This window comes from Podarcis pityusensis (assembly GCF_964106645.2).
Source record: "Podarcis pityusensis genome assembly, chromosome: 10".
NCBI lineage: Eukaryota > Metazoa > Chordata > Lepidosauria > Squamata > Lacertidae > Podarcis > Podarcis pityusensis.
In genome coordinates, this window is record NC_138035.1 from 1,647,451 (window position 1) to 1,675,199 (window position 27,749).

Genomic DNA, 27,749 nt, shown 5'->3' on the forward strand with positions numbered 1-27,749 from the left:
GGCCCCAGAGCCATGCCTGAGTCCCTCCAGATGGGGGGGGGCAGGATCCCAAGCCTTCTCTGGGGAGTGCCAACGCCTGCCTCCGTGGGTCACCCTCTGCAAAAGGGCCATTCCCCCAGGTGGCAGCCGGGCCAGGATCCCCAGTAGAGAAAAAGACAGCCACGGAACCCAGAAATTACACAAAACAAATGAAATACCATGAAAATCCCTGAAACCAGAAGTAATCGACTAGAAATATTATAGAAATAAACTAAATAATAAAAATCAAAAAGTTTAAGGAAAAAATTAGAAAGACCTAGAATTGAACAAAGCCTTAACGAGATGCTGGCTACAAACCTCGTTTCACTGAACTATTCAGATTCCTCAGAAGGAAATTGAGAAATCATAAACCTTAAATGACCAAATCGTAAACCTTAAATGATCCCCAGGCCCAACACAAACACCCAGGCCCACCCACCCTAGCCAGCAAGACCCGCAGAGGGGGCTCCGAGGGAAACCCCCCAGGGAGGCAAAGCTCCTTCCTGCCTCCCCCTCCCCAGCCTCAATACCAGACGGAAAGGGGTCGCTCCGTCAAGAGGAGTCAAGGGGGGCGAGAATCCCAGGTCTGACAGGAATCTCAGAACTAGGGAATTGGAAGGGATCCCCAAAGATCATCTAGCCCAACCCCCTGCAATCGCAGCTAAAGAATCGCTCTGCTTATAAACCTCCACGGCTTTTGGAAAGGACCTGCCTGGGGGTCCTGCCAATATTTCACAGCCTTGCAGGTGAAAAGCAGGACAGGTACATTTAGCCCCGGCCTTGGGCTCGCTTCTTGGCTCAAACGACAGCGGAGCCAATGGTTCCATTTGCGACCCATGGAGAGAAGGCACGAGGCAAGGGGGTGGGAGACTGGGTCAGGGGACAAATCTGCACACGGAGCCACTCCCTGGGCCCCAAAATCTTCCTGCCCGCTCAGAGAGGGGCCTCGGGTGCCACCCAGTCCTTCCTCTGGCCAGGCGCTCCCAGAACTCCCTTCCTCCCCCTCCATCGATTCACTCAGCAGAATTCGCCCTCGCCACCCCTCAGCCCCACACGCGTCGCAGAGGAGAGGGCAGGAGTCGCACTGGGCGCCGTGAGGGGACAGGGCCTCCAGGCCGCTCACCTTGATGCCGGAGAGCATGACCGTCACCAGGTAGTTGTCGGGAAGGAGCAGAGCCCGCACCACGCTGCCGTCCCGGACGTGCTCGATTATGGCTGCGGGAGAGAAAGAGTTTCCACTAGGGCTGAGCGCTTGGAGGCAGGAGCAGCAGCCCAGGAATCGGCCTCCTTCAGAGTCAGACCATTGAGATCAGTACTGCCTACACCACAGGAAGGCAACCTAAGGCCCGGGGGCCGGATGCGGCCCAATCGCCTTCTCAATCCAGCCTGCAGACGGTCTGGGAATCAGCGCATTTTTACATGAGTAGAATGTGTGCTTTTATTTACAATACATCTCTGGGTGATTTGTACGACATAGGAATTCGTTCTTTTTTCTTTCTTTCAAAATATAGTCCAGCCCCGCCCCCAAGGTCTCAGGGACAGTGGACCGGCCCATGGCTGAAGAAGTTTGCTGACCCCTGGCCTCCACGGACGGGCAGAGGAGGCTCTCTGGAGCCCACCCTGTAGAAGCCGGAGACTGAAGCTGGGACCTTCGCAGAATGTGTAATCACAGCCTGCTGGATCAGGCCCATGGCCATTGGAGACCTGCCCCCCTGTCTCATGGAGGCCAAACAGATGTCCCAAAAGGAAACTCCAGGGCCGGATTCAAACGCAAGAGCAGCCCTGTCCAGCCGTGGCCGCAGGCAGCTTGCATCCAGATGCCTCCCCAAACCGGGTCCAGAAAGGTCTACTTGCTGACCGAGGGCATTTGAATACTTTGAACACGGAGTTGAACTGTGGAACTCCCTCCCACCAGAGGCGGTGCTGGCAACCAACTTGCGGAGATCTTTAAAACAAGGATTGTGCAAGTTCATGGAGGAGGAGGAGACTATTCCCTGTTTAGGGAAGCTTTTAATATTTGATGAATTATTGTATTTTAATATTTTGCTGGAAGCCGCCCAGAGAGGCTGGGGAAACCCAGCCAGATGGTCGGGCTACAAATAATAAATTATTGTTATTATTATTAATGGCTGCCAGAGACTACAGTTCTCCAACAACTGGAGGCAGTGAGGCACCTGAATGCCCGTGGCTGGAGGGGGGGGTGCTTGGATCCTGCTGGCAGGTTTCCCATAAAGAGCATCTCAATCAGCCACTGTGAGCACCTGACCCAGACTTCTCTTCTTACTTCCCCTGGGTATAGTAAGGTTGTTTAACCCTCATCTCTATTCCACAAATCGCTCCGCTCACTGCCTTCCACATGCTCACTTGCAGTTTTATTTTACGCCTGTCTCATTCGAGGGCGATTGATGGACTATGTGTATATGCTGTTTGGCAACACAGGATTCTGCAGAAACTTCTTTTGGAAAAACAGTAAAATCTCTTTTTTTAGACCAAGGAAGGTCTGCAGACACACCGGGCCCTGGCACTGCCCCCGCCCCCAGCAGCAGCCCTCCCTCCTTTGCCAGAGCCCTGCCCCTAAACCGCCCCGCGACTCACCATTGACGGGCTTCTGGTGCATGGAGTCCACAAAGTGGCGGGGGTTCTCGATGGTGTACTTCAGGTCCCGGACGGTGTGGGATCCGGTGCCGTCGCTCCACATGCCCTTCTTGGCAATCCTGGCCTGCTCCTCCAGCTCAGCCAGCCGGTTCTGCTCTGGACTGGGGGCAGAGAAAGGCCGGCCGTCAGGCAAACCACCCAACCCTGCGGTCGTCACCCGAGGCCCGCAGAGCTTTCCCAGAGAGGGCATGCAGAGGATCTGCACTGTTAACAATGCCAAAAATAATCAGAGCGGGGGGGAATTAGGGGGCCTTTCTGCTGTCAGCTTTAGACACCCTCGTTTTGCTAAGCACTAAGGCTGGTCCTTGCTGCCTTAGCTACCAGAAGTTTTACAGGTGGGCTGGATTTTCACGAGGCATTATTCTGTTTCCCAACTGAGTTACATAAATTCAACTAACTAATATACCCACAACGTAACTGGCTGTGTTTAACTAACGTATTTTTCACTCTGTAAGACGCACCAGACCATAAGACGCACTTAGCTTTTGGAGGAGGAAAACAAGGGGGAAAAATATTGCTGTGCAGAATCCCTCTTGCTGATCTGGCTTCTGGGATAGCTGCGCAGCCTGCATTTGCTCCATAAGACGCACACACATTTCCCCTTACTTTTTACGAGAGAAAAATTGAGTCTTATAGAGCAAAAATTATGGTATATAAATTCTTTATACATATTAACATAACTCTTTTCACATTATCTAATTGAGAAGAAGCACTTAAAGACCAATGTTTAGAACACGAAATACAAATAGATCAGTTCTTATATACGTAATGTCCAAATAAAAGCTTTGGACTCCAAAGCTTAGCAAATACAAGTGTCAAAAATAGCAAAATATAGTTGCTGTATGCCAGTGTCACTCGTTCCATGTCTCTGATACACAAAATACGAGAGTGCACGGCTGACGAAAACCGGCAGGGCGAAACAAGGTATTATTCCAGGAACCCTTGACATGTTCCAAGTTCTTTCGTCTGACACCGGCATACAGCAACTGTATTTTGCAAAGGCACAAGTTAAGATCTTTCGTATCCTTCGTCTGATGCCTGCACACAGCAGCTGCATACAACAACCATACTTTCAAAAGGCAGATGTGGAACATTACAAAGAAAAGTTCATCTTTTGCAAGTACTGCTCCTTAAAAGTTCTTACGTTTGACACTTGTATTCGCTAAGACGTACGTGGAAGATAATCTTACTCGGCTATGAGGGATCACCAAAGAAAGAAGGAAATAATTTCAGCTGCTCAGTCGAGTACAACGCAAAGGTGGGAAGTCAGAGATTTATCCTGCAACAGACCCTCATGTATCTGTCACCTCACACCCTTTCTGCCTTACCCTGTCGCTGGGCATATAAGGGAACAGGGCTCCCGTGACAGTCTCTGGCTCAAAGCCTGAGCGGCCACAGTGGGCAGGGGCTCAGGGAGACCCCTTCACACCCAGAGTGAGCAACCAAGCCTTTGGCAGACCAGAACCACCACTTTTGCCCTCTGGCCTTGCGGCAAATTGTTGCCACCTTCGTCCGCCGGCACAGCGCTACGCATCAGAAAGGATACTGCTATTAGGAACACAGGAGGCTGCAGGATCCGGCCAACGGCTCATCTAATTCAGCACCTTCTTCTCAGCGACTGAACATTCGCCTCCAGGAAGCAGGATGCGACACAAGAGCAGCACTCCCCCCTCCCGTGGCTTCAAGCAACCGGTTAAACTAATCCACTGGAGTTTCAGCTCTGGGCTGCTATCAAAGGGCAGTTCTGCCTGCTAGGCTGCACCACCCTCGCACCCCCCCACACACACACACTCTGCCTGCATTCCAGGGACAAGCGCTGGTGCCACCTCGCCAGCTCCTCGGGGGGCCCGGCAGCTGCCCGCCCTGCGGTGCAGGGATTCCCGCCGACCCGGCCTGCCCTGGCAAGAGCGTTGCCTTCTCAGTGTTTGCTTCCCGTTCAAGCGGAACATGAGCAAAGTGAGCCGAGGCCCCGGTGGAGATGGCATGGCAGACGGCCCAGCCAGACAGGCTCCGCGGCCTCAGCCGCCTCCGCAGACCTCCGGAGAATACTCTGGGGCTCTTCCAAGGCCGTGAACACATCAGCGGAGCCATCAGGCCCCCTTGGCACTCCCCGCTTTCTCACGCGCACACAGGCAGGCACTCTCGCTCTTTCCTGGCACGAGGCAGAGCTCAGGCCTGAAGCGAGGACTGCCTCCTGCCGCAGCACAGCCAACCTGCCGGGAGCTGCAAGGCCAACAGGATTCGCACAAAAGTCAACGTCCCTGGCAAAACGCACCCCGGGGGATGCTGGGGCCACGAGGAAGCGCTGTCTCCCCCACGGAGACCACGCTGCTCTCCCTGGGGCTTCCGATTCAGCACACAACCCCCCGGTCCTCGCCCAAGCTCAATGATGGGCTCCTCTGAGTCGAAGTCCCCGGGCACAAGGGGATTTGGAAGGCGGCACAGGGCCGTTCTGCCAGCAAAACGAAGCCCAGGGAAGCTGCAGAGGCCTCTGGATGAGACCTCACCTTCGAGACTAACTACCCGGACTCTCATCTACGGGAAGCTTCGGCCACATTTGCCAGTCTTGGAGGGGACAAGAGGCTGGCTGTGGGCGGCTGGTTTTGTAAAGAGATGAGACTCTGTCTTGGAAGCCTCGCTTCCCAGCCACCCTCAGCCCAGAGTTTGCCAGGGAGAACCGGCAACCCAGGGGCACGTCCAAAGGGAAGCCCGGCTCCTCAGGAGTAGACCTACTTGTTGCCACGCAAGCCTTCCCGGCGGCTGGCCAGCCCTTCGGACACGAGCGACTCTGCGATGTTCTCCCCAGCTGTGTCTGCCAAGGAAAGACAGCCAGGTTAGCGAGGCAGCACAGCGCCCAAGAACGGAAGAATTGGCCGGTTGGATCAGGCCCCAGGGGGCCAAACCGCAGGCAGGATGCGAGCGCAAGAGCCCTCTGCCCTGCAAAACTGGGATTCAGAAGCAGCCGCAGAGGCAGGGCAGAGCCACTGTGGGTGGAGATGCCTTTAATAAAATAAAAATCTTAACTAAAAGCAGAAGAAATGCTTTCAATGAGGGGGCTGGTGCCCTGCTGGTTGTGTCTGCATGTTTTAAACAGATTTAATACATTTGTGAATAGATTGAATTGATTGTTAATGACTGTGGGAGTTTCCCCCATATTTTTAGCTGCCGTTCTTTTATTTGTACGTCAACCTGTTTCCCTGCCAGGAGGAAAGGGGGGATATAAATAAATATATCATAATAACAGAAGTCGCCACCGGTAGCCTATCTGGAGGGCGGGAAGCGAGGTGTGCACAGAGCCCACGGCAAGTCGGCCTGGCTTGGCCCACAGAGACTGCCCCCACACACACACATGGCCAGGACACTTGCAGTGGGCAAAGGTTGCAGAAAGAAAGGAGGAGATCACAAGAAAGCGCCCAAGAGGGATTTCACCACTGTGCACAAGGAGGAAGCCTGCCACTGCTGGGCGGGGGGGGGATGTTTCCTCACCTTGCTCTGCCAAGGATCAGGGCCTCCCCAGGCGCTCTTAACAAGGATCTCCACCCACAAAGCCCTCCCTCCTCAAAAAGACTTCCAGGGGACCCACACAAAGAGGCTCCCATGGAAGGAAAGAGTTATGTAGAGGACTCCCTGTTCTTGAATGGGGCAACTGTGCCCCTGAAGGACCAGGTGCGCAGGCTGGGGATCATTCTGGACTCACAGCTGTCCGTGGAGGCACAGGTCAATTCTGTGTCCAGGGCAGCTTACCAGCTCCATCTGGTACGCAGGATGGGACCCTCCCTGCCCACGGACTGTCTCGCCAGAGTGGTGCATGCTCTGGTTATCTCCTGCTTGGACTACTGCAATGCGCTCTATGTGGGGCTACCTTTGAAGGTGACCCGGAAACTACAACTAATCCAGAATGCGGCAGCTAGACTGGGGACTGGAGGCAGCCGCTGAGACCATATAACACTGGTCTTGAAAGACCTACACCAGCTCCCAGTACGTTTCCGAGCACAATTCAAAGTGTTGGTGCAGACTTTTAAAGCCCTAAACAGCCTCGGTCCAGTATACCTGAAGGAGCGTCTCCACTCCCATCGTTCTGCCCGGACACTGAGGTCCAGCTCAGAGGGCCTTCTGGCAGTTCCCTCCCTGCGAGAAGTGAAGTTACAGGGAACCAGGCAGAGGGCCCTCTCGGTGGTGGCACCCCCACTGTGGAACGCCCTCCCGTCAGATGTCAAGGAAATAAACAACTATCTTACGTTTAGAAGACATCTGAAGGCAGCCTCTGTTTAGGGAAGCTTTTAATGTTTGACGGACTATTGTATTTTAATATTTTGTTGGAAGCCATCTGGAGTGGCTGGAGAAACCCAGCCAGATGAGTGGGTATAAATAAATTATTATTATTATTAACTGTAAAGGTCATGAAAAATCTTCCATGGGCTTTGGAAGGCAGAGGGCGAGGAAGCACCCGGAGGGAGGGGGGCACCCGCTGGGGGGGGGAGCAGAGGGACCCTGGGCTGCCCCAAGCAGGAGCATTTCAGGAGGCAGCCCTGAAGGCAGAGCCAAAGGCGCTCAAGTTCAGCCCAAGGCCAGGAATCCAGAGGCTCCGTCAAGGGGGGGGGGTCCTGCCAGGGACCCCCTCCAGCATCACCCAACCTTAAACCCACCCACACCCCCTTGGCAAATGCACTACCAGTCCCAGGCCTGCCTCTCCCGTCCAAACCAGCGGCGCAGTCCAGCCCAGAGAGTTGGGGAGGGGGGGGGCAGCTGCCAAGATCTGCCCAGCCAGCAATTTCAACATGGATCTCTTCAAAAGCTGAAGAAGTTAATTAGCAAGCATCCACCTCTTCAGCTAAATCCTGGGCTGTCAGGCGGCAGCAAGACGAGGTCAGCGTGGCAGAAAAATCCTTCACATGGAAGCAACCAAGGGGGATAGATACTGGCATCGCTGCCCGCCTCTGAAGATTTATGCCCGGCACACGGCCCAGAGGGAGATGTGCAAACCAGCGGGTGGGGGGCAGAGCCCCACCCCGCCCCCCCAAAGCACTGGAGAGACACAGGCAAAGGACAGGGGGAAAGGCAGGCAGGAAGGAGACGACCCACAGCTGCGGGGCAGCAGACGGGCATGGGAAGGGGAGAGGGGCTAGGCCTCATCTCGGCAGGGAAACTTTAGTTTGCATTTCTATCCCCGCCACCACCCGAAATGGAGAAAATCCAGGGCTCCTCATTCTAAGCTGTTTGTTGGGCTGTTTCCTGCAGAAACCCAGACCTAAAGCAGCTCCGGAGCAGAAAACTCAAAGCAGGGGAGCAGAGCAAAAGAGAAAATCACTCAGAATGGGATACTGTTCAAAACTGGCTGCCCTTCAGCTCCCGCCTGGCTCTCCCATGGCAAGGGAGCGGGGAGGCGGCATGTTGCACAGCCAGCAGGTGACCCAAGCTTGTCTGCCCTCTAGGCCAACACTGCGGGCAAGGGGCAGGGCGAAGGGGTGAGCCCCCCTGGAACTCAGGGCACCGTCCTTGTCACTGGCTGGGCCTCTGAAGGAGCCCCCCCCCCCCGGCTTGGCTTCAAAATGCCACCGGTGGATTCGCACGTCACGGCTGGCATGAGGCTCAAATTCTCGCCCTGAATGTGTCTTTTCTGCCTGTTAAATTGGACTGCAGAGGAAGAGAGAAACACAGCTCCCACAACCCTTTATGGTATTATGTAGGTAAAGGTAAAGGGACCCCTGACCATTAGGTCCAGTCGTGGCCGACTCTGGGGTTGCGGCGCTCATCTTGCTTTACTGGCTGGGGGAGCCGGCGTACAGCTTCCAGGTCATGTGGCCAGCATGACTAAGCCGCTTCTGGCGAACCAGAGCAGCGCACGGAAACGCCGTTTACCTTCCCGCCGGAGCGGTACCTATTTATCTACTTGCACTTTGATGTCCTTTTGAACTGCTAGGTTGGCAGGAGCAGGGACCGAGCAACAGGAGCTCACCCCGTCGCGGGGATTCGAACCGCCAACCTTCTGATCGGCAAGCCCTAGGCTCTGTGGTTTAACCCAAAGCGCCACCCGCGTCCCTATGTTATTATATAGAACTTCCCAAAGTTGTATACTTTTGGAGATCCTTCTCCTTTTCTGAACGAAGGAATATTTGGGCGCAACTTTGGCTCTGAGACACTTGGATATGATTCTGGTATTGCACACATTATATAAAAGATATATTTAAAGAAATGGACACGTGGTGGAATTTAAACGTCTTATTTTTATATTGGGTGTTCTAGGAAGTTCTGCATAACTGCATAGAGAGTTGTGAGAGCTGGGGTAAACTGGACCACCACCTTGACCAACCCAATAGTCTTCCTGCCGGCCACGTTCTGGTGCTTAAGATTTCAAGCTGTGTTTCCCCTTTGCCAATTTCCCCCGGGGAGAACAGTTCCCTCGTTTCCCAATGAGGTCTCCTTTTTTGCCCCCAGACCTGCCAGTGCCAACACATGACTACAGATGAACCTCAGAGCTCACAGGAGAACAGTCGGCTCAGGGAGGAAGGACCCTCTGCAGGAGGGGCAGACTGGGCTGTGGGGATCTGCCCTCCAAGTGTGGGGCAACCCTGCGCAGGACCTCTCACCTTTCCCCAGGTACACCATCCCATACTCCCGGCCTTGGGGCGTCTTGTATTCCACCGTGAAGCAAACCTCTTTCCCGATGAGCTTCTTCCGCAGGAATTCCCGGGCTGGGAACCCCCAGGGCTGAGGAAGAAGGAGGTCGCTGGTCAGGAACAGGAGCCGCTCAGCCCCACATCCCCCCCCCAACACCCACTCCCAGACCCCTTGTTATTGCAAGGTCGACTCGTCGCTTTCAGAAACTCACCCGTCAGCTTGCAAAAATAACAATTAAGAACCACACATGTAATACAGAATTTTTAAAAACCTCCACGGCCGGAAACAACTCTTAAAAGGGCTTCATATAAGCTCCTTAGGAAATTTGCATATTAAGCGGTATATAGCTACGGTTGACGATAAATGATGGATAACACATCCAGTGCGTGGGAGAATGGAAACCCTTTGGGGCCGGATGAACTTCTCTAGAGAGGGGATTTTCATATTATTATTATTATTATTATTATTATTATTACTACTACTACTACTACTACTATTTCATCCTTAGATGTCAGGGTGGTTCACAACATAAAAATACAAGGTAAGAGACAAATTCCTCAAGCAGGGCTGCTCCCACAGGTGAGGCCACCCCCATCTCCCCCCCACACACACACACCACCCCATGCCCAGCCTCAGGAAGGGTCAACCTCAGGCCTGGACCTCAGAAGATGGGCAACTAAGGGGGGGGAGTGATGGCGGAGGGGGAAGGACAACTCACACCCAGGCTATTTCCTGCCAAAGAAGTGGAATAGCAACCAATAGCACGACTGAAAGGACCAGGAACCTACAGACAGAAAAATCTGACCCAAAGGGCCATTGGCGAGGTCACGATGTGCAGCAAAAGCACATAATCTGGCTGCAAACCTGGCCACTGATGTAGGGGAGAGAGGGAATGTATAAACCACCCGTCCCGTCTTACGTTCTGTTTTTAAAACAGAGTTTGGGGGGGCCATCTCTGGTGAGCTGTTCCAGAAGATCTGCAAGCGCCATCTTGGCAGTCCAGATAACCCCAGAATTAATTGGCAGCTGTTTCAGCAATGAGCTCATTTATTAGCTTAGATGTAAGCTAACTGGCTGGCTTTGATATGCCCGCCTTATCTGTGGGGTGCGGGGCTCTGAGCCCAGAAGGGGAGCTTATCCGTAGGATTTGGGCATTTGCCACTTCTGCCCTCACCTGGGCAGGTGAAGCCATATGAAGCCCTGGCCAATGGATCCTGCTTTGTGTATAAAGAAGGAATCCCCATTTGCTTGGGGGGGGGGCAGACATGCCATCTCCTTGCTAACCACCCCTCCCTTCGATTATGTGGGTCGCACCCTGTGCCCACAGCCTCCCCCTCTTGGGCACCTCCACAGCAGGTCCTGGCAGCAGAGGCAACATTTAGCCCACCCCCCATCAGGCCCTCAGTTGCCTCCGTGACCAGCACTTCCCCCCACCTCCCCCCCAAGACCTACCTCGTCTGGTGTGTCCTTGCCATCTGGCTGCCCCGCAGCTGCCCGGCGTGCCAGGTTGCCAGCCCGGATGTTGCTGAGGTTGATCTGCTTCTCAGGAGGCGGTCCTCCACGAGGCTGGCCACGAACTATGATGGCGCAGCCAGAGAGAACCTGGGGGGGGGGGAGAAGGCGGGGGCATCAGTAGCAGCATCTAACAAGCCCCAGAGCGAGCCGCATCAGAATAGGACCCAGAAGTAAAGGTAAAGGGACCCCTGACCATTAGGTCCAGTCATGACCAACTCTGGGGTTGCGGTGCTCATCTCGCTTTACTGGCCGAGGGAACCAGCGTACAGCTTCCGGGTCATGTGGCCAGCAGGACTAAGCCGCTTCTGGCGAACCAGAGCAGTGCACGGAAATGCCGTTTACCTTCCCGCCAGAGTGGTACTTATTTATCTACTTGCACTTGACGTGCTTTCGAACTGCTAGGTTGGCAGGAGCAGGGACCGAGCAACGGGAGCTCACCCCGTCATGGGGATTCGAACCACCAACCTTCTGATCGGCAAGTCCTAGACTCTGTCGTTTAACCCACAGCGGCACCCACGTCCCAGGATCAAATGCCCGGCCAGGAAACTGACTGGGGGACCTTGAGCCGACCTACCTCGCAGGCGAGTTTTGGGGATTAAATGGGAAGGACCAGGTAAGCCACGCTGAGGGTCTTGGAGGTAAGGCAAGTGGAATTCATAATAACAGGGACCTTGGCTGAGCAGGCAGGTGTGAGTGTCAGAGGAGCAATGCTTCACACAGGTGTGCCCAGGTAGCCTGAAGGCAAGGGGCCCTTCCCCTCCTCAGCTGTTGCCACCCCCAATGGCCCCTTGCCAGCACCTAGACGCTGCCCCTGAATGCGCAAGATCCCAGTTTACTCACAGGGCACTCGCCTGGGGCTCCTTCCTGCCCATGAATTTTGCCAGGATGCCAGCCACTGCCCAAGCCAACCAATAGCAAGGTATGTTGAGGATGGGCTATGTGAATTTTCTATGCTGCCTTTCTGCCTTTCCCTCACACCACTGCCAGTCAGGTCAGAAAAGAGTAAGACCATTGACACAAAGGAGCAAAATCGCATCCTCAAGAGGAAATCAAAGCGCTTGCAGCCGTTCATGAACTGCAGGGCCAAAATCCGTCCAAAGGGAAAACGGAGCCGCAAAAAGTAACGCTGCGCTGCCCTGGTTGCCAAAGCCCTAGACAACTCCAGCCCCAGATATCCAAATGGCTACCTTCTTCCCTGAAGACCCTCTTGAGGGTTCTCTTGGCAGTCCCTCCACCTTCAGGGGCTCAAGGGGAGTGGCACCCCAGGCGGACGGGGCCTTCTCCGTGGCAGCCCCTCCCCACAGAGGTGCATCTGGTGCCTTAACTGCACAGCTGCCGGACATCTCTTTGCCCCCGGACTTCTTTTGCAATTGGAGGTGTATGTTCTTAGGACCCACCTCATTTTATGGGTGGGAGTTCTTTTAAAGCGTTCTTAATATCGTGTTTTAATGTTCTATCCTGCCCTGGGACCTTGGGGCGAAGGATTGGTATCAAATTATTATTACCATTATCATTACTACTACTACTGCTACTACTACAACACCTTGGATCCCAAACGCCTTAGTACTCGGACGTTTTGGCTCCTGAACGCTGCAAACCCAGAAGTGACTGTTCCAGTTTGCGAACTATTTTTGGAAGCTGAATGTCCAACGGAGCTTCTGTGGCTTCCGATTGGCTGCTGGAGCTTCCTGCAGCCAATCAGAAGCCGGGCTTTGGTTTCCAAACCTTTTGGAATGGACTTCCAAGGTACGACTGTACTACTATGAAGGGTTTTTTTTAATCCACCAAAAGCTTTCATTGTGATTCCTTACAACTTCAGACAACTATTTACAAAGAAGCAGCCAATCAATGTTATCCCCCAAGCCCCAGAGGCGGGACTTCCCTTGGTTCAGCAACAGCAGCCTTCGAGAGCCCCCCACCCCTTCCCTGGGACCCAGCAGGTCAAGCCCTCCCACTGCCTGCCCCACAGGGGAGGCTTCCCCTCTGCCCAGGCGCGCGAGAGGCAAGGCCATGCCCAGGCGATCCCTCCTGCCAAGGTTCAGGGTCCAGGCAGATCACTGGACCACAGGTCAGGCCTCCTCTCGGCCGGCTGGGCAGCAACGGAAGCTGCAGCCACGCTGACCCTGCAAGCCTCTGAGGCTGAAACCAGCAAATAAAAAGTTGCGCACTAGAAATTATGGACACACACACCCCTCCGGGCTCCTCGACACGTGGCCCAAGGTTACCGCCTGTGGCTGCCTTTCTTGAAAGTAGAAAATGGAGATCAGAAGGATCTGTTTCCTGGCTGCAGCTAGCCATGGAAGCCCAGAGAGGAACTTCTTGTTGTTGTTTAGTCGTTTAGTTGTGTCCGCCTCTTCGTGACCCCATGGACCAGAGCACGCCAGGCACGCCTGTCTTCCACTGCCTCCCTCATGCTGGTAGCTTCGAGAACACTGTCCCACCACCTCATCCTCTGTCGTCCCCTTCTCCTTGCGCCCTCCAACTTTCCCAACATCAGGGTCTTTTCCAGGGAGTCTTCTCTTCTCATCAGGTGGCCAAAGTCTTGGAGCCTCAGCTTCAGGATCTGTCCTTCCAGTGAGCACTCAGGGCTGATTTCCTTCAGAATGGAGAGGTTTGATCTTCTTGCAGTCCATGGGACTCTCAAGAGTCTCCTCCAGCACCATAATTCAAAAGCATCAATTCTTTGGCGATCAGCCTTCTTGATGGTCTAGCTCTCACTTCCATACATCACTACTGGGAAAACCAGAGCTTGAACTATACGGACCTTTGTTGGCAAGGTGATGTCTCTGCTTTTTAAGATGCTGTCTAGGTTTGCCATCGCCTTTCTCCCAAGAAGCAGGTGTCTTTTAATTTTGTGGCTGCTGTCACCATCTGCAGTGATCATGGAGCCCAAAAAAGTAAAATCTCTCACTGCCTCCATTTCTTCCCCTTCTATTTGCCAGAAGGTGATGGGCCCAGTGGCTATGATCTTCGTTTTTTTGATGTTGAGCTTCAGACCATATTTTGCGCTCTCCTCTTTCACCGCCATTAAAAGAGGAGCTACCAGGGGACAAATATCCTCTGGCTTGTGATCCTCTTTGTGGTGCCCACCTGGCAGGGTGCAAAGATGCACAAATCCAGATCTCCAGGCGTCCCTCTGGCTTCTCCACCAGCCAAGGCAGGCAAAGACATCGGGGCTTTGATGGTGCACAGCCTGGTATGATCAGGAGGGAGGGGGAACAGGCTGTAGTCACCTGCAGGCAGCCTCTCTGGCCTCCTTCTCAAGGCAATGATTTCGAGCACCCGGGCTCAGGACCAGTGGCAAGAATCGGGACCCTAGCTTGCCTCCCTGTTCCGAGAACCCTCTCCCCTCCCCCCGTCCCAAGGGCCAAGATGGGTTTCCTCGGGGGCTGCATCCTCTTCTCGACTCCTTTCACCCGAATCGCCAGCCCTCAAACGTAGCAGTCGATGCCCCAGTCTATTAAAGCACTCTGCGCAAACGCCAAAGCATTAAACTCCAAGCGGAGAAGCAAATTGACAAAATAATCAATTAGAGAGAGATTCTTTCAACGGTGCTTGTTCCGCGGCCGCGGCACTCGATACACCCAAGGACTGGAGCTGTAATTGCTCTTAATCTAGTTCCCAGGACAGGCTCAAGGCCCACCCCACTCTTGGCCGCTTGCCGGAGAAAGCCAGGGGCCAGATCCGTGGAAGCGCCATCCTGCACAAAGGGCACCGCGCAGGCTCCCTCCCTGCGCCCATTTTACTCCCAAGGCTGCCTCAGCCAAGCTTCCTGATCAGCCGACCACCTTCCAAAGTCCCCAAGAGACTCTGTGTCACCCCAACAGACAGGCAATTGTCGGGGCTTCACAGCACAGGAGGCAAGCCCTTTGCACCAGGCAGAAACCAGCCGGCTGACTCCACTGTGGGCATCGGGTAACTGGCAGGAGGGCAGCCCTGCTCACCTGTCCGACTTGGGCCACAGAGGGTGGGGGAGAAAAAGCTTCCCCCCACAACTGGAACGACACTCAAATGCAGCTGCCAGTCAGAGGATACTGCGGCCCCCAAAATCCTCTGCTACCCCCACAGTCAACGCTCCTTCGGTCTTTCCTCCACCCCAAATTTTTCACCCCTTCTCAAGTTTAGCAAGCTGATGCCACCTCTGTAAAAAATCACCACCAGAGAGAGCAGAGTTCCTACCTCACAATCCCCCCCCCCCACTGAGACGCTGGGCTAGATGCCTCTTGTTTCAAAGGCTGCCTGCCAGAGCCCAGGCTTTCCCCGCAGAAAGGACCTGAGGGCTGATTCCACCAGTGGGGCCCATTCTCCCAGGAAGAAGGTGCTGCTCTCAGATGGAACAGAGGCTGGGGATCACTTCCTCCTCGCGGCAAAGGAACTCCACCTCTCTTACAGAGACGCAGTGCATCTCAGTGGTTCTAGCGCCTGGGAGACACCAGGGATCAAATCCCCACTTGGCCATGAACCTCACTGGGCGACGCTGGCCCAGCCACTGCCTCTCAGGGTTGTTGTTGTGGGTGCTAAACGAGGAGGGGGAGAACCAGAGAGGCCCCCTTGAGCTCGGGTGGTTTGTAAAATAAATAAAATAAACAAATAAATACAATCATACCTCAGAAGTCAAACAGAATCCATTCCGGAAGTCCATTCGACTTCCAAAACGTTCAGAAACCAAAGCGCAGCTTCTGACTGGTTTCCGATTGTACAGGCACACTGGACACAACAGCAGAAGCTGGGCCGGACCTTTGGCTTCCAAAAAAAGTTCAAAATACTTCTGGTTTTTGATCATTCAGGAGCCGGAACTTTCAACTCCCAAGACGTTCAGGAGCCAAAGTACGACGGTATACCACAGGGTGACAGGCTGAAGACAGAGGTGCCTATGGGGAAGCTCTCCCCATCCTTCTCGGGGGGAGCCCCCCCCCCAAGTGCCTCCCTGCTTCCCTAAGGCCCTCTGGGTCACAGGGTGCTGCATTTTGCCGTTGAAGCAGTGTTGCAAAAAAATTATAAATGAGAGCTGAATGAAATAAGAGCAAGACCAGATTGGTTACAGGCTGTGATCTGGAAAGTGGCCAGAGCACCACAGGCATCCCAGCCACCCTTTGCGGAAGTGAGGACGGGAGTAACGTACAGGGAGAGCGTTGCCCCTTCTCTCCTCACAGGGTTGCTGTTGGGGCAGATCAGAACTGCCGGCACCCCGGCATGTCTGCAAAGCTGAGCTGCACCCCACCCCTCGGGCGGCGGTCCTGGAGCACACTGCAGACCACCCACTGTGGACAGGTGCCCTCGCCCCAGGGCACACCCCCTGCTTGCGCTGTTGGGCGGAATTCTCTCTAGCTGCCCCAGGACCTTGGCCCACCAGCCCCACTGATCTTCTCGCTGTGGGGCAGAGATGCACCTGTGCAGGATGCCCAGAAGACTCCGAAAACCAAACTAAACTGGTTCCCAAAGCTACTGGGCGAGCGCTTCCGTCCCTGCCTGCTCCAAGGGAAGCATCTAAATTGCAGAACTCTTTCATGTGGTGTGGCTCACACATCGCAGTGGGGTAGAGTGACGTTTGTGACCCACAGGGCACTTGTTTCGGGATAGGGAAATGAACCAGCTGCTCTCCGGCTCCAGAACCCTGCTATTTAGAGGCACCTGAACATCCTCTGCTCATCGGGCAAGGCACTTCCTGCCTCCAGGTTGCAAGATTACACCCTAGCACGCCTGGGGTTTATTACAAGCAACTTCTGCTGCTGAATTTCTCGTGGCATTTGCAAATTCTGGCCGAGACCTGGCACAGCCAGCACCTGTCCTGTGTCACAGCGGATCTGCAGCAAAAAGCAGCCCCCAGACGGGGGGGGGGGGGGACCCACACACACACCAGATGCCAGAGCACTGAGCAGCAGCAGGGCAGGCTGGACCCACAACACACGTCCAAGCTGCCACATGCGCTGACAGCACCAGTCTTGGACAATGTGGGCTCCCGGAAGCAAGTCTGTGGAAGATGGCCTGAGAGAGCTGCCAGGGGGCAGCCCACAACCCACCCCATGAGACTGCCCTTCCAGGCTTGCCCCACTGCCCAACTTTGTCAAGTTTGCGTCTTGCCCTTCTCAAAAAAGATACAACTGACACACACACACACACACACACACACACTCCTTCCAGAAAGCAAGTGTGAGCCTGGTGTCCTTTGCAACGCAAAGGCAGTTCCAAGGCTCCCCTAAGTTATCATGGGGGCGTTTTCTAAAGGTCACCGGAAGCCAGACCACTGGGCCACCTAGGGCAACACTCTCCAGATGTTACTAGAGCCCAGCTGCCAACAGGCTCAACCAGCATGGCCAATGGTCAGGGCCCAGAGCTGTAGTCCAGCAACATATGGAGGGGGCTGCATGGGGTGCCCCCTGCCCAGAGACAAGGCTCTTTCCCCAGCTCTAGGGCAGCAGTTCCGGCCTGGATCCGAGGCCTTCTGCCTCCAACGTGTAGGCGCTGAGACTCAGCCGGGCCCTTCCTGGCTGCATCACGTGCAGCAAAACAAGAGAACCATGCGCAGCATCAAGGACTCCTCTTCCTCCTTACATACCTCACCGTCCCTAAAGTGTGGGTCTCCAAAGAAGGAGCTCAGGATGCTGCAATTGCACCAGGGAGAGAAAAGGGTCGCCCTGGGGCTGCCAGTCCTGGGGGCCACACGCCCACCTCCCATAGGGGAGTTCGGGGGGGGGTCTCTGGGGGAGCCGAGGGCCTTCCCACTGGGGCCCCTGGCTGGCCTCTCTGGGGCACAGGGGGGTGGGATCCCTCTCACCCACCCACCCAAACCCCCACGTGGTCCCAAATCCTGCTGCTGCTGCTGCTGGGCTGCTTGGCGGGGTTTCGAGGGACCTTCCCGCCTTGCACGGGGTTGGTCTGGACGACCCCTGGGGGTCCCCCTCCCAGCTCTTCGGTTCTGCCCCCCCTCCCACCCTTCCTGCCCCGGGGAAAGGGCTGGGGAGGAGGGTCCTGGGCTGAATTCCCAGCCGGGGCAAGGGGAGAGCGGAGGGGGGCACGTGGCGGGGAGCCGAAGGGGTCCGGCCCCCGAGAGGCCGCCCGGAAAGGGGCCTGGGCGCTCTGCCCATGCTCAGAGGCCCCCTCCCCGGGGAAAGGGTCCTGGGCTGGACCCCCCTCCGGGCAGCTGGGGCAAGGGGAGAGCGGAGGGGGGCCTCCCGGCCTCGGCACTCTGCCCATGCTCCGAGGCGCCCTTTACCATCTTGACGATGCCTCTCTGCAGGGCGGGGCTGGCGGCGCCCGAGGCGGCGGCGGCGGCGGCGGCGGTGCTTCCGGAGGAGGAGGCCATCCCGAGGGGTCTCTGGCGGGGGTCTCTCTCGGGGGTCTCTCTCTCTCTCTCTCTCCGAGGGACGCGGCGCGGACGGAGCGGCGGAAGGGGCGGGGCGAGGGGCGGGGCGCCAGCTTTCTACCCCTCCCCGGCCCCGCCCCTCGCGCCGGCGAGGAGAGCCAATGGGCGGGCGCCCCCGCGGACCCGGACCCGCCCCCTCGCGGCCGGCTTAGCCAATGGGCGCGGCGAGCGCCGGCCCGGGAGGGAAAGGGGAGCGGATTCAAACCCGCGACGTCGCGGAAGGAGGGAGGGAGGGAGGGGCAGGAGGCGGGACTTCCGGGTCAGGCGGGCAGAAGGACACGTCGGCAAGAGCTGCCCGCGCGGCAGGACCGCCCACGTGGGGGAGGGAGGGGCCGCCGCCAAGGACGCGCCTGCGCCTTAGAGGGGGATCCCGGGGAAGCCCGGCGGGCCGGCACGTGACCAAGGAGGGAATTCCCTGCTGCTGCTGCTGCTGCTGCTGCTCCGGCGGCGGCGGCGCCTAGGATTGCCTGTGGTCGACATTGCGAGCGGCATATTATTTCAGAATATTTTATAATATCTGTCAGTATTGTTCATAGTGTTTGCTACATTACTAGTGAAATTAAAATAATTAATATATATATATATATATATATATATATAAAAATTTATTACTTCTACCCCGCCCATCTTGCCAGGCATTCCCAGCCACTCGGGCGGCTTCCAACCAAAGATTAAAAATACAATAAAACATCAGTTTTCTCCTGAGAAATCGCTATGTGGGACAATGTTGCAGGAACCTCCCCCCCCCCAATCATTCAGTTTGTACAAACACGACACACACACACTCACACACGACACACGCGACATTTCTGTTATAAATTCATAGTACATCGGATTTACACCGGTCTACTTTTATTTTATTCCATGAAGGAAGGACTATCAAAGGGGATAGGTTTAATACAGGATGGCCATAATCCCTTAAGCGTACCAACACGTAATCAGGAGCCCTACCCAGTTGGCATGACGACCTTGATGGTCCCAGACAGAAGACCATCAAGGTCACAAGGGACTTGCATATGGGAGTGGATTCAGCAGGGACTGGAACAAAGGACAATGATCAGCTCTTCCCTCTGGGAGCAGGAAACTGGAAACTCCCCTTTGCCACCTGGAAAGTACTCATGGGGAGGAGGAAAGGGCAGCGGAGTAGCGTGGGTTGTCAGCACCCGGGGCAAGGCAAGTAATTTGCGCCCCCTAACCCGGGGCAAGGCAAGTAATTTGCACCCCCTAACCCGGGGCAATGTGATGTAGTTCCAGGGGTGTAGTTTGGGGAATTAGTAAAAGTTGGGGTCTTCTTTTGTTTGGGGCTTCCATTTTGTTTCACCTGGTGGCAGGTGGGAGTCCTGTCTTGACAGTCTTCAATCAAGACCAAGCCTACTGGCTACTCTTTTGCTCTGCTATTCCTGGCTGGTCTCCTTGTTTTTTTGTCCAAGGGAACCCTCAGATTTCTCCGTTAACAACAAGAAGCTACAGTTAGAACTGGATATAGAAGAACTGATTGGTTCAAAATTGGGAAAAGAGTACAACATGGCTGTATAATGTCTCCCTGCTTATTTAACTTATATGCAGAATTCATCATGCGAAAGGCTGGGTTGGATGAATCTCAAGCCGGAATTAAGATTGCCGGAAGAAATATCAACAACCTCAGATATGCAGATGACACAACCTTGATGGCAGAAGGTGAGGAGGAATTAAAGAACCTTTTAATGAGGGTGAAAGAGGAGAGCGCAAAATATGGTTTGAAGCTTAACATCAAAAAAACGACCACGGCCACTGGGCCCATCACCTCCTGACAAATAGAAGCGGAAGAAATGGAGGCAGTGAGAGATTTTACTTTCTTGGGCTCCATGATCACTACAGATGGTGACAGCAGTCATGAAATTAAAAGACGCCTGCTTCTTGGGAGAAAAGCAATGACAAACACAAACAGCATCTTAAAAAGCAGAGACATCACCTTGCCAACAAAGGTCCGTATAGTTAAAGCCATGGCTTTCCCAGTAGTGATGTATGGAAGTGAGAGCTGGACCATCAAGAAGGCTGATCGCCGAATAATGGATGCTTTTGAATTCTGGTGCTGGAGGAGACTCTTGAGAGTCCCATGGACTGCAAGAAGATCAAACCTCTCCATTCTGAAGGAAATCAGCCCTGAGTGCTCACTGGAAGGACAGATCCCGAAGCTGAGGCTCCAATACTTTGACCACCTCATGAGAAGAGAAGACTCCCTGGAAAAGACCCTGATGCTGGGAAAGATGGAGGGCACAAGGAGAAGGGGATGACAGAGGACGAGATGGTTGGACAGTATTCTCGAAGCTACCAGCATGAGTTTGACCGAACTGTGGGAGGCGGTGGAAGACAGGAGTGCCTGGCGTGCTCTAGTCCATGGGGTTACGAAGAGGCGGACACAACTAAACGACTAAACAACTAAACAACAACAACAAAACATCAGTCATTAAAAACTTCCCTAACAGAGCTGCCTTCAGAGTCTTTCTGGAAGTTTTTGTCTTCCTGGTTCCTGAGTTTTCCCATCAGTTTTGCCATTTCAGCATAGTCCAGGCATAGGCAAACTCGGCCCTCCAGATGTTTTGGGACTACAGCTCCCATCATCCCTGACCACTAGTCCTGTTAGCTAGGGATGATGAGAGTTATAGTCCCAAAACATCTGGAGGGCTAGGTTTGCCTATGCCTGGCATAGGCTCAACAGCTTGGTTTGCCATTCCTCTCTGGCAGGGACTGAAATGCTGAGATGTAAGGGACCCCAATGGTCATCTAGTCCAGCCCCTCACCAGGAGGCAGGACCTTCTCGGGTGACTCGCTCAGGAGGTGATCTCGGGGGCATTTTGTGAGGGAGGCCGGACCCTGGACACACAGGAGACCTGCTCCTTCCGTCCCTGTGGCTCCCTGTCGCTGGTCCCTTCCTCCCCCGAAAGCGATTGGCACTGCTCGGAGCCCCCCAACCAGGCTGGCGGCAATTCCCCGGGCATCTGGCGCACCTGCCTGGAGACTCTAAGATCCAGGATGGGGCTGGGCTGCGGCTGCTACACGGGCACCCCCTTGGAGACTGGCAGCTCCGGTCCTCTGTGCCCGTTTCAGACGGAATCGGAGAGGCGGGGGGATGAGCTGGGGTGCTCGTCTGCGCCCCCTACTGGCTGAGCAGGGTTTCCTTTGGGGCCACCCCCAAGGAGCCCCTGCTACATTCAGCCCTTCTTCCTGGGGGTGAAGGGGAGAGGGTCAGACGTCTCTCTGCCTTCTGCCTGTGGGCCCAGCCCCCTTTTGCTACCGATAGCCAAACCCAGCCAGGAAGCCTGAGGTGACTGTCTCAGCCAGCAGGATCCCCCAGGGCAGCAGATCCCGACATTGATCTTTCCTCCACCCTTGTTCCTTATGTAAATCTTCCATCACCACTTCTTCCCTGCCAGTGAGAAGAACACCATTTTGGGGTCCACCTCTAGTGCCAAAATGCACTTAGTATCAGGTGAACCTGGAATATGAGAAAGTCCATCGGTTCCAACACCTGTATTTTGCACTGTTTTACTGTGAACAAGTTGAGTTTCCAATAATCGCAGTGGGGGGATATTAAAACCATAGAATCATGGAATTGTAGTGTTGGATGGGACCTCAAGGGCCATCTAGTCCAACCCCCTGCAATGCAGGAATCGCAGCTAAAGCATCCTTGACAGACGGCCATCCAACCTCTGCTTTAAAACCTCCAAGGAAGGAGAGTCCATAATCTCCCCACCTTTCCATCATCAAACATTTCTTGGTGTCCTGATGTTTGGTCAGAATTTCCTTTCTTGTAACTTGAAGCCATGGGTTCGAGTCCTACCCTCCAAAGCAGGAGAAAAGCTTGTTCCCTCTTCCATGTGACAGCCCTTGAAGATGGCTCTCATATCTCCTCTCAGTCTCTTCTCCAGCCTAAACATCCCCAGCTCCTTCAACCATTCCTCATCAGGCTCGGTTTCCAGACCCTTGGTCATCTTGGTTGCCCTCCTCTGCGCAGGTTCCAGCTTCTCAGCATCCTTCTTAAATTGTAGTGCCCTGAATTGGACACAGTATCCCACGTGTGGTCTGACCGATACAGAATAGAGTGGGACCATGATTTCCCTTGATCTGGACATTAGACTTCTGCTGATGCAGCCTAGAATACCATTAGCTTTTTTTGCTGCTACAAAATACTGTTTATGCTGCAGAACAGAGGGTGGAGATGCAGAAACATCAAGAGGACAGGGTTGAGCCCGTTAATTTGCTGGCAGCAACAAAACCTCAGCTGCCCACCTTCAGCAAAGGAGGTTGTGCTGGTCCCGGGGGGAGGTTACTGTGAGGCGTGGTCAGAGACCGGTCCTGGGTCGAGGGTCTGGAGACTGTCCACCAAGGGCGAAGCGGGGTCCAAAGCGAGGAGTCGGGCATGGTCAGGAATTCTGGAAAAACAGGTCTGGGTGCTGGCAGAAACGGGTTTCCAACGACATTGCTCCCGCAACCTGGGACTGGGCTGACTGGCCTTTATTTCCTCTGAGGCCAGGGGTGGTCCCGGCCCCCAGGTGACCCGCCTCTCCTGGCCTGGAGGCGAGCACTCCTCCTGAGAGAACCCAGTTCCCTCCGTCTCTCTGCCCTGAGCCTCTGCAGCTCAGGAGAGGCTGGAGGGTTACTGGACCCAGGGGGAGGCTCACCTTCCCCTGACAGGGCTGGGAGAGGCACACCTGCAGGCAATGGGTCCTCAATCACCTCCAGAGCCAGAGTGGATTCACCTGGTGTCTGCTCCTGAGGATCTGGCACAGGTGCAGGTGCTTCAGATTCAAGGCCCTGCCCCGGCTCAGCCAGCCCTGGAGGTGGGGACTCCTGTGCAGGCTGGGGTTCCTCTGAATCAGCCTCTGAATCAGATTCCCAGGCCATCACAGAGGCACTGAGTTCTTTTTGCCCTGCCAGGGGCTTCTCGGTGGCCAGGGGGTCTCGGCCTTCCGCTCCCCAGAATCCCAGGCAGGGGGGACCAGCGCTGGTGAGCTAGAGGGGCAGATGGAGAAGAAAAAGGCATCAGCTTCCAGTGGTCCAGAGAGAGATTTGGGGAGATGGGAGATTTGGGCCTCTGAAGTGCCCCAGCTGGTCTCAGAGCCAAAAGTCTCCCACGTCCCTAATGGGAAGACTAGCCCAAGGCACTGATCATTCACTCCCCTGCAGTGTGGAAATCCCAGTGGGTGCTGAGAGTGGAGCAGCCCCTGGAAAGAGCTCAGAGGAAAGGGATCTTCCTATTTCCTCTTCTAGGTGGTGAGAGCAGATTAAGGTTGCTTCTTTAACAAAAGGAAAGAGGAGTTCGGAGGTTAATGTAAGCTTTATATTAAGTCTCCCTCCCAAAGTGTTGAAACAAAATAAAAAAATTCCTTCCAGTAGCACCTTAGGGACCAACTGAGTGTGTTATTGGTATGAGCTTTCGTGCGCATGCACACTTCTTCAGATACACACATAGTCTGCATGCACACAAAAGCTCATACCAATAACAAACTTAGTTGGTCTCTAAGCTGCTACTTATGCGGGTGGCGCTGTGGGTTAAACCACAGAGCCTAGGACCTGCCGATCAGAAGGTTGGCGGTTCGAATCCCCATGACAGGTGAGCTCCTGTTGTTTGGTCCCTGCTCCTGCCAACCTAGCAGTTCGAAAGCACGTCAAAGTGCAAGTAGATAAATAGGTACCGCTCTGGCAGAAAGGTGAACGGCATTTCCGTGCCCTGCTCTGGTTTGCCAGAAGCGGCTTAGTCAAGCTGGCCACATGACCCAGGAGCTGTACGCAGGCTCCCTTGGCCAGTAAAGTGAGATGAGCGCCACAACCCCAAAGTCGGCCACAACTGGTCCTAACGGTCAGGGGTCCCTTCACCTTTACCTTTAAGGTGCTACTGGAAGGAATTTTTTAATTTTGTTTCGACTACAGCAAACCAACACGGCTACCTACCTGTAACTAGAACCTAAGTGTTGAGATGGCTGAAAGGTCCATCTGATGCAATGCTTGGCTGCCAGCAGTGGCTGAAGAGATGCAGATGCCGTTTTAAAGCAGAGAGCCCTCCCTGCCCTCCCTGGTTGGATATAGGCTGCTGCTGAAGGTGGAAGCTCCATCTCACTATCCTGATTTTCAGATCTACTGCTCAGTCCTCTGGCGGTGCATGTTTGCTCAGAAAAGCCCTACTCCACTCATGTCTGGCAGAATCCAGTGCCGCAGGAAAAGGAAAGGTCATCAACACAGCTCCCAGAGTCACCAACACGGCACCCACGAGTGCCACTGCACCCAACAGGACCCCCCCCCATGGTGCCCAGAACAGGCCTCAGTAAATGTCTCCTCAAAACCCTACAAAGCATGAAAGATGGTTTGCTTTCCCTGCTCAGTTCCTGTTTCCACTCACTTAGCCTGACCTACACTGAATTTTGTTGTTGTTGTTTCGTCGTTTAGTCGTGTCCGCCTCTTCGTGACCCCCTGAACCAGAGCACACCAGGCCCTCCTGTCTTCCACTGCCTCCCGCAGTTTGGTCAAACTCATGCTGGTAGCTTCGAGAACACTGTCCCACCATCTCGTCCTCTGCCGTCCTCTTCTCCTTGTGCCCTCCATCTTTCCCAACACCAGGGTCTTTTCCAGGGAGTCTTCTCTTCTCATCAGGTGGCCAAAGTCTTGGAGCCTCAGCTTCAGGATCTGTCCTTCCAGTGAGCACTCAGGGCTGATTTCCTTCAGAATGGAGAGGTTTGATCTTCTTGCAGTCCATGGGACTCTCAAGGGTCTCCTCCAGCACCATAATTCAAAAGCATCAATTCTTCAGTGATCAGCCTTCTTTATGGTCCAGCTCTCACTTCCATACATCACTACTGGGAAAACCAGAGCTTCAACTATACGGACCTTTGCTAGCAAGGTGATGTCTCTGCTTTTTAAATATGGCCTCATTTCCTTGGATGCCGGGACCAGACACCCACCTTGTCTCTCTGATGTAAGGTTACCAGGCGCCCCCGTTTCCCAAGGACAATCCCCAGATTTACAAATCAGTCCCAATACAAAATCCATTGAAGTTGAAAAGTGTCCCCGGATTCATTGAAAAAAAATCTGGTAACCTTACCCTGATTGAGAGATGCAAAGAGCTTTTACTCTCTCTGCAAGCGTGGCAGTGGCTCAGATTTCCAAATGCTATCCTGATTCCAAAAATGTTGAGAATCCCCATTCTGGCTGAATGCACGGCTTGTGGTGAGAACCAACAGCTCCTGCTTACTGAGGACAAGATGCCCTCCATCCTTGAAGAAAGAGATCCCATTCTCCGAAGCCTTATTAATTTGCCATTAATTTGCTTTTGAATTGATTTTAGAATGAATTGATTTTAGAATGTATTTCAATTAATTGATTGTGATTTTATGTAAACTGTGTTATTTTTTACTGTTGTTAGCCGCTCTGAGCCTGGCTTCAGCTGGGGAGGGCAGGATATAAATAAAATTTTATTTATTATTATTATTATTATTATTATTATTATTATTATTATTATTACCGAAGTAAGGCAGAACACTGCTGTTTTGATGGTAGCTGCCGCCCTGAACTCAAGCTGGAAGGCGACATGTCAGCGACCGTCCAGGCTGTGAGCCCTGGAAAACCCGTTCCCTGCCCTGCAGTCCTTTTCCCACCTGGCCTGGGAGGGTGGAGCTTGGACTGACTCCAGCTACAGAAGTTTAGGCTGCGAAAGAGGCCAGAGACCATCTTGCCTGTCTTTTAGTGCACAGCCAGGTCACAGAGCCTGAGCTTCCAGCCGCCCACCACAAACCACGCTTGGCAAGACTGGCAGCGACAGCAGCAGATACTTTCCATGCTTGAGATAACGTTTTTAGTCTCTTGCTCATTATGCTGTTTTAAATGTGCATTTTATAATTGAATTCCTTTAGTCATGTTTAAGATAATATTTTAGTTTTCTGTTAATAATGCTGCTTTGAATGGATACTTTATATTGACTTTGTTCAGCGATGTTCAGTGCTGGGTTGTTTTATTTGATGTTTTAATGTGTTGTAAAAAGATTTGAGATTCTTTTTTTCTTAAAAATAATAAGAAATGAAATGAATCATCACGATCACCATCTCCCCTCAGTCGCCACTTGCTGCAGAGAGAAGCCAGCCCTGGGGTTCTGGAGATGGGCTGTAGGGGAAGGGCTGGGCTCTGGTTGTAATGACTCCTCTGCTAGATAGGCCTTGGGAAACACTCATCAGAGTTCTGTTCAATTGGGAGGCCCCCCAAAGGCCATCTAGTCCAACCTGCACCAATGCAGAAAACCCGGCGCTGGAACAATGAGCGTGGCTTTTTGGTGGTCACTCCGGCTCTGTTCAAAGGCCACCAGCACCTTCCAAGCTGTTCCTCTGCGAACATCTCATTCCGACAGGAAGTTCCTCCAAATGTTGAGTTGAGAATACCTTTTCCTGTCATTTGAAGCCCTTGGTTCAAGTCCTCCCCCCGAAGCACAACAGAGAATACATTCGCTCCATCATCTATGCAACAGCTGTTCAAATATTTGAAGATGGTTATCGTGTTGCCACTTGATTTACTCTTCTCCGGGCTGAACCTGCCCAACTCCCTCATAGGATGCGGTCTTGAAAGCTCTCTCCATCTCTGCCAACCTTCTCTGGCCACATTCCAGATTGTTGATATCCTTTATCCAGTATCCCTGAAGGAGCGTCTTCACCCCCATCGTTCTGCCTGGACACTGAGGTCCCGCTCCAAGGGCCTTCTGGTGGTTCCCTCCCTGTGAGAAGTGAGGTTACAGGGAACCAGGCAGAGGGCCTTCTCGGTGGTGGCGCCTGCCCTGTGGAACACGCCCTCATCAGATGTCAAGGAAATAAACAGCTATCTGACTTTTATAAGATATATGAAGACAACCCTGTTTAGGGAAGTTTTTAATGTTTGAAGTTTTATCATGTTTTTAATATTCTGTTGGGACACGGGTGGCGCTGTGTAAAACCTCAGCGCCTAGGACTTGCCAATCGAAAGGTCGGCAGTTCAAATCCCCACAACGGGGTGAGCTCCCGTTGTTCGGTCCCAGCGCCTGCCAACCTAGCAGTTCGAAAGCACCCCCGGGTGCAAGTAGATAAATAGGGACCGCTTACCAGCGGGAAGGTAAACGGCGTTCCGTGTGCTGCGCTGGCTCACCAGATGCAGCTTGTCACGCTGGCCACATGACCTGGAAGTGTCTGCGGACAGCGCTGGCTCCCGGCCTTTAGAGTGAGATGAGCGCACAACCCTAGAGTCTGGCAAGACTGGCCAGTACGGGCAGGGGTACCTTTACCTTTACCTTTTTAATATTCTGTTGGGAGCAGCCCAGAGTGGCTGGGGAAACCCAGCCAGATGGGCGGGGTACAAATAAAAAAAAATAATTATTGTTATTATTTTTATTATTACTACTACTACTACTTAACCAACTGTGGCCACTGTTACCAAAATGTATGGTAAACTGCTGTACTAGAAATGTTAACCAAAAAACTCAAACTAGCACAGGGACAAGCTACGGAGGACACCTTCGCCCCAGTGTGATTCCCCTTCATCACGTACGTGACACAACAGGTCAATGACCTCCCCCTTCTAAGAGCATATGAAT

At 53.8% G+C, this 27,749-nt stretch overlaps 1 protein-coding gene across 1 annotated transcript in view; it reads right to left on the reverse strand.

Moving 5' to 3' along the window:
- The window catches only part of SND1 (staphylococcal nuclease and tudor domain containing 1), a 225,672-nt gene extending 207,485 nt beyond the window's left edge, over positions 1-18,187 (reverse strand). Inside the window, exons 1-6 of the mRNA XM_081022732.1 lie at positions 18,020-18,187; positions 10,744-10,893; positions 9,261-9,381; positions 5,407-5,485; positions 2,614-2,774; positions 1,142-1,233 (exon numbers count right to left, since the gene is read on the reverse strand). Coding sequence (XP_080878858.1) covers positions 1,142-1,233; positions 2,614-2,774; positions 5,407-5,485; positions 9,261-9,381; positions 10,744-10,893; positions 18,020-18,109 — 693 coding nt within the window. The 5' untranslated portion in view covers positions 18,110-18,187. The remainder of the gene's footprint in view (positions 1-1,141; positions 1,234-2,613; positions 2,775-5,406; positions 5,486-9,260; positions 9,382-10,743; positions 10,894-18,019) is intronic.
- Positions 18,188-27,749: the final 9,562 nt, after the last annotated feature.